Raw genomic sequence first — 10,842 nt, forward strand, 5'->3', positions numbered from 1 at the left:
CATGCACACGACTGTATGTATTTTGCGGTCTGCAAAAAACGGATCAGCAAAAAAAAAAACAGAATGGACGCGGAAAGAAAATACGTTTGTGTGCATGAGCCCTAAATGGGAATTTTCCCTATTGTTGGCAGCGGCAGTCCTCGGGTCCGGAGCTTGTACGCCACTGATCACCTGGAGGAAGAAGACATCGATCCGTCCAGTCTTCCCTGTATTAGAGGGGGAATAGTCACCCAGGGGACAGTTATTTATTATCTGCTGATTTTCATGGTTTATTTATTTAAATATTATTAGTTTGGTGATGAATTTAATTTATTAACATGTGCTGTTTAAGTTAACCCTTATTTTACAATTTTTCATTGTAGTGTCTTCATTTATTATTGTTGTATGGTATTCATTTATTGCTCATCCAAAGTAATACCGTAACTTCCCTGATTTAGCACCATCCCCTTCCTGCTGATCATAGCCCTTCTTGTCTATAAATGGAACGGAAAGACGTGGCAACCATGTAATGTCTCGCCATGTTGTAGTCACAGGCAGCCATTCACCACCACAAGACATCAGCAGCAGGGGCGTAGCTAAAGGCTCATGGGCCCCGGAGCAAGAGTTCAGCTTGGGCCCCGGAGCAAGAGTTCAGCTTGGGCCCCGGAGCAAGAGTTCAGCTTGGGCCCCCCTTCCCTCAGTGCTTTGTGGCCAGGATTTTGACACAACCATATTTTTGGTCCTCAACTGATCCACATTGTTTGCGGGCGGGGGCAGACCCATTTATGTCAATGGGGCCTCAAAAAATGCAGACAGCAGACCGTGTGCTGTCCGCATTGTATGTCTGTTCTGCAGTCTTGCAGGAAAAGATAGAACATGTCCTATTCTTGTCTGTTTTGCGGACAAGGATAAAACATTTCTACAGGAGGTGAAAATAAAATGTCTGGTCTCCGTGTTTGTGGACCGCAAAACACATACGGACATGTGCATGGGGCCTAAGGCTGGGGCAATACAGTGACAGTGTGTGACTTGTTTGCAACTTGCTGTCGCCACATAGAACCATGTTCTATAAAAATTGTGCGACATTGCATCTAATAGTTGTCAATGGTATTGACGTGCAACACTCGACATGCTACAACTGCGGTGCGGTACAAATGCAGCACTGTTGGATTTTTCTTTGCAGGCAGGGCTGGCGTCAGCATCCGGCATACCCGAGCAAGTGCCGGGCCCACTGCTCCTGGGGGGGCCCACTGTGCAGTGGCGTGCCAAGGGGGACGGTCCAGCACTCAGGGGGGTGCCGGGCCAGCTGCTACGAGCGCTTCCATCAATACAGAGTCCTATGGGAGAAAAGCGCTTTACAAATGTTTCGTTGTTGTTGTACAGATGGAAGCGCTCATTGCTGGAGCGCAGGGGAGCCGGCGATCCTTTCGGTCATTAACCGCCAGCCTTCAGGCCTGGAGGAGAGAAGGAGAACAGGGAGATGAGCTGCGGTTAGTGAATGAAAGGACCGCCAGCTCCCCTGCACTCCAGCAATGATAGGTATGTGAGGGGGCCAACGGGAAGTCATTGTACTGTGTGAGTGCCCACCAGTGCCCCCCACACAATATAATGACCTCCAGTGCCCCCTCATTCAGTATAATGATCCCCAGTGCCCCCATTCAGTATAATGACCCCCAGTGCCCCTTCCATACAGTATGTTCCCCAGTGAGGGTCTACTGAGGGACATTATACTGTGTGGGGGGCCACAGGAGGTCATTATACTGTGTGGGGGACATTATTCTGAATAAGGGGCTACTGGGGGTCATTATTCTGAATAGAGGGCCACTGGGGGTCATTATATTGTGTGTGGGGGCACTGGAGAGTCGTTATACTGTTTGGGAGGGCATTGGGGGGTCACTATACTTTCTGGGGGGCACTGGGGGTCATTATATGGTGTGGGAGCCACAGGGGGACATGTAAAAAAAATGCCACAAGGGGGCCCACTGAGATTTATTTGCAGGGCACAAGTCACCTGAGACTTGTTCTCATAGACCACAGTGCAAGTTGCGTGCGACTAAAACATGCCTGCGACTTTTCTGCGATTTAGTTACAGCCAAATCCCAGCTGTAAAATAGTCATTGTAATCTGCTGTCGTAGAACACGGCGCCGTATAGCCCCAGGATAAAGACACAACCAAATCACAGAAAAGTCGCAGGACAGTCTCACGAGACTTGCATTGCGGTCTATGATAGCAAAGTCTTGTGCAACTTGCACCCCGCGACCAAAAAATGGATTTTCTGTAATGGTCGGGTCACAGAGTTGCATATCACACTGCAACACCATTGACAATCATTAAATGCAATGTTGCACAACTAATATCGCTGTGTTGCCCTGGCCTTTTATGTTAGGCCTTGTTCACATCTGCATTGTCGCAGATTCTTCAAAAACAGCAGAGAGAAAAGCTCTGCATGCAGGATATATTTTCTCCGCTAAAAAAGTGGGATCCCACACAGTTTTCTCATTATGGTCAATGGTATCTGATTGCCTCCGTCCGTTATGTGCAGTATCCAGCACTTCCGTTATTTTCACTGTTCTGCTCCTCTTATGGAGCAGAACAACGGAAATAAGTAGCGGTGATCTCATCCTTAGGCCTTGTTCACATTTATGTTTTTCACGAATGTGTGCTATCCGCATTTTGCACGGACAGCACGCGTACTCATTGTTTGTTCACACATCAGTGGTTTTCCACTACACATGGGTCATTGAAAAAGTCGAAAAGATGATTTTCTTTTTTAACTGGAGCTAAGACACCCATCGAAATCAACGGGTCAGTGAAAAACCATCAGTGTTCGGTCAGTGTTTCACGGACCATTGGTAGGAGATGCTCTGGAAATAATTTGGAGCTCGGAATAAGGATGACGGACAGCAAAAAAAAACAAAAAACGGAAACACAGGAGGAGATTTATGCACCGGTATTGATATCCCCTCATCATAAAGTAAGAGCATCCTCTGTCCGTGCGCCTAAACAGAAATCTACGGCAGCTCAGAGCTGCAGTAACTTTCTGGCTTCACTTGCTCCAGAAAACTGGCGTAAATGAAGCTAAATTTGTCGGGGAGGCTGGTCACGCCCCCTTCCTGCCCTTGCCACTCTCTCTTTAAGGAAAGTGGCAAATGTGGGGTAAAAAGGGAAAGATGCGACAATTTTTTAACTATTTGCAGTTAAGTTGCAAACCCTAATTTGCGGCTTTTTAACGCCACTTTTCAGACACAAGGGAGATGATAAACTTCACAGATCAAACACGGACCGGTTTTCCACGGACGTCAAATGGACACAGAAATGCGAATGAGACCTTAGGCTGGGGCTACATGATGACATGTGTCGCAGGACAGCAAAGTCCCAGAAAAGTCACACGAGAAAAAACATTGGGGCAACTCGTCTACAACTTGTGACCTGGCTGTAAAAACAGCCAAATCGCAGAAAAGTCGCAACGAGCATTGTGGCCTATGATTAGAGATGAGCGAATCGAATCCCACGAAGTGGAATTCGATCTGAATTTCAGGATAAATCCGATTCACCTAGAAGCCGAATTTCGTCGTGCTTCGTGTCAGCGAATCGATTTAACCTGAAATAGTATAAAAAACAAAAAAATTCAAACTTACCTCCTCCATTTGCTCGCGATGGGCCGCCAGCCTCCATCTCGCTTGAAGATCTCGGCCGAAATCCCGTGCGGCGTGAGATTACATCATCGTGCCGGCCGGCATGATGACATCATACGTCACCACGCCAGCCGGCGTGATGACGTAATCTCGTGCCGCACAGGATTTCGTCCGAGATCTTCAAGCAAGATGGCGGCGGTCAATTTTGTTAATTTGACACTCAGATGCCGCAATCATGTATGACCGCGGCATCTGATGGATACAATAACGGGGGTGGCGCTATCGCAGCTCCCTGTCATTCCACTCGCTACTTACAAAAAAATGCACTTCGTGAAGTAATTCGTCACAAAGTCAATTTTTTTTGTGAAAGTCAACTGCGACTTGCGACTGAAAATCCAACATTGTTCGATTTTCTGTGATTGTGCCGTCGCACGCTCGGCATGTCGTGTGTTGAACAGCGACACCGCTGACAATCTTTAGATGCAATGTCGCAATTTTCACCTTGTGCCCTGGCCTTATAAAAGATGTTTAACCCTTTATGATTTTCATGTTCTGGATTTGATCAGTAACAATATCTGTGATGGTGAGCAGCCCCAGCTTCTGCCATATGTGCTCCCCTGTGACTGACAGCTCAGGGGGCGGGGCTAAGGCCAGGGGGCGGGGCCTGACGAGCCCAGGGACTATATGAGGCTGCGGTTTAAAGGGACAAGCAGAGAAAGTTTAAAGGGACACTGCCTATTTGAGAAGCAGCCTGAGCTGTACACACAGAGGTCAGAATGGAGGGCAGTCTGCTGTGCTGGGAGCCCGAGAAGGAGCTGAGGGCCCAGGCTGATCCTGTCCTGCTCCAGAGCCGGGTGCTGGAGAGGCTCCTGGCATCTCAGGACAGATACATGGCCTCCCCCACATACTTCCAGTGTGTACAGAAGGAGATCTACCCATACATGAGGAAGATGCTGACAAGCTGGATGCTGGAGGTAAGACACCTGGCACACCCAGAGTTAATTCTCTATGGTTTTACATGCTGAGCTGACTGCCTATACCATGGCTCTATCAGTATATTAGGGGGGTGCTATCAGCTTGCTGTTGGAAACTAGTCTGCCCTATTCTGGCTAAATTTGAACCTATTCATGTGATCTCCAGATTTTGTGACTAACTACAACTCTCAGCATGCCCTGCCTTCTGCATGATATGCTGGGCATGATAGTTCCTCCACAGTAGAGGAGCCGGTAGCATTTATATGGCTCTGCCTTGTACTGTGGAGCTTGCAGCGTAAGTCTCTGTGCACATTGTGTATCACGCGCACATTATAGTAGATGAGATTGTCAAACTCCCAGATACAGAAAAAAATAGACCCGCGCTGCAGATTTTTTAATTCCGCATCATGTTTGTGCAGATTTCACCAGTTACAGTGTAAAAGGTGGGATCCGGGCAAATCCTTGTGAAAATCCAAATCCAAATCCACAAGTAACACGTAGAAACGTAGTGAAATGCACATGAAAATCTGCATGAACTGCACTGCCGTGTGCACGGGCGCGTTCACACAAGTCAGATTTTGCTGACCAAGACTTTCATTAATCTGAATGAGGATGCTTTTGTGGCAAGCACGTGGATTTCTGTAAGCCACTTGTAGGGGCCAAGAACTAAATTTCAGCCTCAGAAATGTTCTGCCACGTGTGAATGCATCCTATAGCGCTGTTCACACTGACTGGCGTGGCTTTCACTTATTGTTGAGCCATTACAGCCATTAGTTCACTGTAAATACTGACAAACCCCATTGAATGGGGTCTGTCAGGGGAACTGGGATTTTGGATGGCATGAAAAAGATTGCAGACTGTGCTATTTTTCCCATAAAAAAATTCTGGAAGTCTGGGTGTGTTCAGACAGAACAGATTTTTTTGGTGCAGATTCTGCATTGTACTGTAAACAATGAGGGAGATTTATGAAACTGGTGTAAAGTAGAACTGGCGTAGTTGCCCATAGCAACTAATCAGATTCCACCTTTCATTTTTCACAGCTCCTTTGGAAAATGAAAGGCGGAATCTGATTGGTTGCTATGGGCAGTTCTATTTTACACCAGTTTTATAAATCTCCCCCAATGTTCCTGAATGGGGTGTTACAAACCCTTTTACACATTGCACATTCCTAAATCTGCAGCATACCTAGTAAAATCTGGATTTTGCAGCAGATTTGCAACACAATGAAGATACCCTAAGGTTGGGGCTACACAACAATCTTAGGCTACTTTCACACTGGCGTTTTGGCTTTCCGCTTGCGAGATCCGTTCAGGGCTCTCACAAACGGTCCAAAACGGATCAGTTTTGCCCTAATGCATTCTGAATGGATAAGGATCCGCTCAGAATGCATCAGTTTGCCTCCGATCAGTCACCATTCCGCTTTGGAGACGGACACCAAAACGCAGCCTGCAGCGTCTGACGAAACTGAGCCAAACGGATCCGTTCTGACACACAATGTAAGTCAATGGGGATGGATCCGTTTTCTATGACACCATCTGGCACAATAGAAAACGGATCCGTCCTCCATTGACTTTCAATGGTGTTCAAGACTGATCCGTCCTGGCTATGTTAAAGATAATACAAACGGATCCGTTCTGAACGGATGCAGATGGTTGTATTATCTGATTGGATCCATCTGTGCAGATCCATGACGGATCCGCACCAAATGGGAGTGTGAAAGTAGCCTTAGTTGCGTAACCCATCATTCGACCAAAGATCTGTATGCAGCAATACAGCCAATGAACTGAATGGGGTCTCAGCGCAATTTGCAAGTTACCAGGACCTCTGAATCACAAAAAATCCAGTAGTGCAGTTCTGGGCTCACGCAAGGTGTGCTGCGACCATATTCAGTTCAGTGGCTGCACTTCTGCACAGCCCCCTTTGGTCGTGCAACAGTTGTCCAGCCCAAATGGCACCCTTAAAGGGGTTGAAAGAATCAAACCTACTTCCCGTCACTCCGGTCCTGCGCACTGGCTCCTGTGTGTCCATCCTCCGGTCCACCTCTTGTTTACTTCCAGCCGGGCATGGTCACCTGCTCTGCTGCAGCCAACCACTAGCTTCAGCAGTGTCCACAGGTGACACATCACTGCGGAAGCCAGTAGTTGGCTGCAGCGGAGCAGGTGACCATGGCCGGCTGGAAGTAAACAAGAGGTGGACCGGAGGATGGACGCACAGGACCGGAATAGCATGGAGCAGGTAGGTATGATTCTCTCCATAGTGGAGGCAGGCAGCGGGCATCACTGTAGTTATTTATTCCTGGACAACCCCTTTAAAGGTAATACATCTACTGGGAAATCAGAAAACACATGTACTTTGTGCCTCACCTATTGCTCTGTGGCAGAAAACTGGCCTTGTTGTCCAAAGCCACCAATCAGAACTCTGCTTTCTTTTTTTAAAGTGCTGGGGAAAAAATGAAAGCTGTGCTGTGATTGGTCCTGTGGGTAGTCAGACCTTTCATTTTCGATAAGAGGCCTTTATTTTTTTTCCTTTACCGTTATGTATGCTGTCATAAACCCTTACTCTGTCAGTGCAGTGCAATAACCTGCTGATATCCCATTAGAAATATCCCTCCCTCATTATTTTTGAAGAAAGTAAGAATAAATAATCTGGGAAATGATGCTTCCCGCCCTCAACTATGGCCCAGATTTTATCAGACTGGTACCACCTTCACAGATATGACACGTGGGCCTATATGAGTTTTGGGTAGATGCTGTATATTACCAAACACCCACTAGCAGACATATAGAATATACAGCACCATTCCCTGCACCACGTCTAAGCCAAAGTATTTTATAAATGACCCCACCTATGGTATGTTTTTTCAGGTATGTGAAGACCAGCGATGTGGAGAAGAGGTGTTCCCCCAGGCCGTCAACTGCTTGGACAGGTTCCTGTCTGTGGTGCCTGTAGAGAAGAGGAGGCTTCAGCTTGTGGGTGCCACCTGTCTTCTTCTTGCCTCCAAGCTAAAGGAGTCCAAACCAGTAACCATTGAGAACCTCTGCATGTATTCGGACTTCTCCTTCACGGACAATGAAATGCGGGTGAGTACCTCATGGTCTTATAGCACCCATGCTTTCTCATGTAATACATGGGTATGGCTGTGTCCAGTAGGCTGAGCAGAGCTGTGGTACGTCTGAGGGTAAACAGCTGATAAAATAACTGATGTAGGACTCAGGGATACTGGATGTACTATGTATACCGAAGGTGTAGGTCAGGAGCAGTGTATGAAGCATAAGGGGGGGATTTATCACGTTTCATATCCTGGTCTTGATCTACTTTGTACTAATGTGAGATACCCCTGATTAATAAATGAAATGCATCTCTGGCGCTCTGTGTGCTAGAAAGTCTAATCTACGCCAGCTATGTCATGCCCACTGTAAGGAAAGTGGCGAGCATGGCTAAAAGGGAAATTTGCTACCTTGGTGCCATCTGTGTTGTCAGTGGTTTTCATGGACCTGTAGTCTTCAATGGGCATGTTTGATAAGCATCATGGACCAAAGTACTAGGGTGCATTCATATAACCTTATGTATATTGCGGTCCGCAAAACACAGATCTGCAGAAAATACAGATGACGTCCGTGTTGCATCATTTTTTTTTGAGGACCCACTGTAACAATGCCTATTCTTGTCCACAAAATGGACAAGAATAGGAAATGTTCCATCTTTTTTGCGGGACTGAGGAACAGACATACAGATGCGGACAGCACACGATGTGCTGTCCGTTTTATTCGGAAATGAATGGGACCATGTGGGATCCACAAAAAATGCAGATTGGATGCAGACCAAAAAATACGGTTGTGTGAGTGGGGCCTAAGTGTTAAATCACTGATGTGTGAATAAACACCTTTTATACGTGTGCTGTCCATGGAGAACACAGGACACGTCCCTGATTCATTGACGTGTGGAGGAGGCTTTAGAGGTCCATCCTTTGATGCATTGTATCTGACCTTCTCTGCTTTTGTGTAGGCCATGGAGCTGCTCATCTTGAACAAGTTAAAATGGGACCTAGAAGCAGTGACACCCAGAGACTTTCTCCCACACTTCTTGGAGCTGCTCAGCATGTCACCAGACAAGATGCAGAAGGTCAGGAAGCATGCTGAAACCTTCATTGCTCTCTGCACTACAGGTAGGTTGCATCCCAGATATTTTTTGCCCATATGTAATAGCAATAGCTTTCATCGCCTGTGCTTTATCACATGTCCTGTAATTACATTTTCCTTTTTGCCTCCTAGACTGTTCTTTCATCGCTCTACCAGCCTCTATGGTGGCCGCCGCTAGCGTGGCAGCTGCAGTTACAGGCTTGCGGCCTGAGAACCTGGGCATGTCCTGCTCCAGTATAGCAGCGACAACCTACCTCGCCAGAGCCATTCGTTGTGATCCGGTAAGCTTAATAACCTATATAACATTCTATTGTGTAATACTGTTTCATTACCTGTCACTCCCTGGTATGTGAGTGCATATTAAAGGGGTTTCCCAGCAAAAAATATTGATAAGTTATCCTCCGTATCGATCATCAATATGGCACCCTCAACGATCAGCTTTTACTTCCATCTACCTCCCTTTGAATGGAGCTGTGCCTCCAGCTGTTCTCAGTAGTTCTGGCGGCTGCAGGTAACGGCTGATCTGTGGCAGTGCTGGATTCCCACCAGTAGAATATTGAGGACCTATCCTGAGAATAAGTGATCAATATCACTAGCCTGTAAAAATCCTTTAGGCCTCATCCACACTGCTGTTGCCCGACCGTTCCAAGCATTGGGGACCATCCGTGCGGCTCCAGACCCATTCATCTTAAATTTGTCTCTGATCCATCCGCACCGCAAAAAAATAGAACATGCACGGAGACGAACCCCACGGAAGCACTACGCACCGGACCTGCAATAAGGGTACAGCCGGGCAACAGCCATGTGCATGAGGCCTTACCCGTATGTTCCCAGGTGACAGAAATGTCTGCAACTGCCCCATTCATCTGATTAGGGCTTGCAGAAATCCTTTGGATGTTTTGGTGGCAGAAACTTCAGCAACACACATGCCACTTGTGAATTCACAAGAGAATCTCTTATATGAAAGGGCAGAGTGCCCTCTAGTGGATTCCTGATAACATCGATGAAAAATATGACTGCCTGTGCAGAAGGCAAAATAATATATTTGGGTAAAAAATTGTCACACTAATTACCCAGAAATACCTGATGTTCCTGCAATAGCTTTTTGCTGTATGTGCAGTCAATTTTCTGCATGCATATAATAACCCGATTTCCCTCATTTTAGAATATCCTGAGAATGTGTCAAGAGCAAATCGAACTGTCTTTGGAATCCAACCTCCGACATGCTGGAAGTGACAGAATCCCAGATTCCAAGACCGTGGAGGAGATTGAGCGGGCCAGCACTCCCACTGATGTCCTGGACTTTGATCTGTAACTTGTAGCCACACTTGCCTATTGTCATTTACTAGTGACTCATACTTTGTATGAACAGGGTCAGGGTTTTTTGAGCCTAAGGTCCTTTATGATTGCTGTGCAAAATTTCTAAAACAACCAGAATTGACAAAGGAGCCCATAACTTATTTGTAAGTCATAGGTTTTAATAGGGAGATACATTATCCAGTAGTTATGTCTGGGGTCCACAGTGCATGTCATGGTCTGGCGGTACTGTGGGTCATGCTTTCAAGTGGAAGTTCCAGGCTTGAAAGGTTGGACCATCAAGTGCCGTACTTGGAAATCTAGACTGCTAGAGTTAGGCATATGAAAACCTGTGCAGGGACTGCAACTCAACCTCATTCACATGGATGGAGTGGAGTCCGTTTCCTGCACAACACCCAGACTATAGCTGTGATATGCACTGAAAATACCAAAGGGCTTCAGTCCCTCCTTTCTGATCAACACTGGGACCCCTGCAGTCAGACCCCCGCCAATCGGCAAGAGACAGGATATCACAGTGACTTGCAAAGGCCACTAAATTCAAGTTCTTTTGTCATCCAGCTTTTCTTGAGTCTTGAACGGCAGGTTCTAGCAGGCTCTTCAGTTAAAGCTGTAGGAAGATGGTACTCTTTGAGCAAGGAACAAAGCACTTTTTTCTATGTACATTCTGTATTTCGTATTCAAAAGGTGCTTCTATACGCCAAACAAGACTTCCCCAGACCTCCATATCTTTACTGGGGAGAATAGAACCGTTCTTTTTTTGTTGCTTTTCATATTATTTTGGTTGTTAATTTATGTTA

General features: G+C 46.5%; 1 protein-coding gene across 1 annotated transcript; it reads left to right on the forward strand.

Annotated features, from left to right (window-relative positions):
* Positions 1 to 4,381: 4,381 nt before the first annotated feature.
* Positions 4,382 to 10,043, forward strand: LOC121002136 (G1/S-specific cyclin-D1-like). Its single transcript, XM_040433469.1, has 5 exons — positions 4,382 to 4,589; positions 7,454 to 7,669; positions 8,595 to 8,754; positions 8,861 to 9,009; positions 9,894 to 10,043. Exons 1-5 carry the CDS (start codon positions 4,392 to 4,394, stop codon positions 10,041 to 10,043), a joined length of 873 nt encoding a protein of 290 aa, XP_040289403.1. The 5' UTR covers positions 4,382 to 4,391.
* The last annotated feature ends 799 nt before the right edge of the window (positions 10,044 to 10,842 follow it).

The sequence above is a fragment of the Bufo bufo genome, chromosome 1 (assembly GCF_905171765.1).
Source record: "Bufo bufo chromosome 1, aBufBuf1.1, whole genome shotgun sequence".
NCBI classification, from domain to species: domain Eukaryota; kingdom Metazoa; phylum Chordata; class Amphibia; order Anura; family Bufonidae; genus Bufo; species Bufo bufo.

Coding starts and splice junctions, on each gene's coding strand:
- LOC121002136 (XM_040433469.1), top strand. CDS start 4,392: ATGGAGGGCAGTCTGCTGTGCTGGGAGCCCGAGAAGGAGCTGAGGGCC. Junction 7,670..8,594: donor TCACGGACAATGAAATGCGG/GTGAGTACCTCA, acceptor GCTTTTGTGTAG/GCCATGGAGCTGCTCATCTT. Junction 8,755..8,860: donor CATTGCTCTCTGCACTACAG/GTAGGTTGCATC, acceptor TTTGCCTCCTAG/ACTGTTCTTTCATCGCTCTA.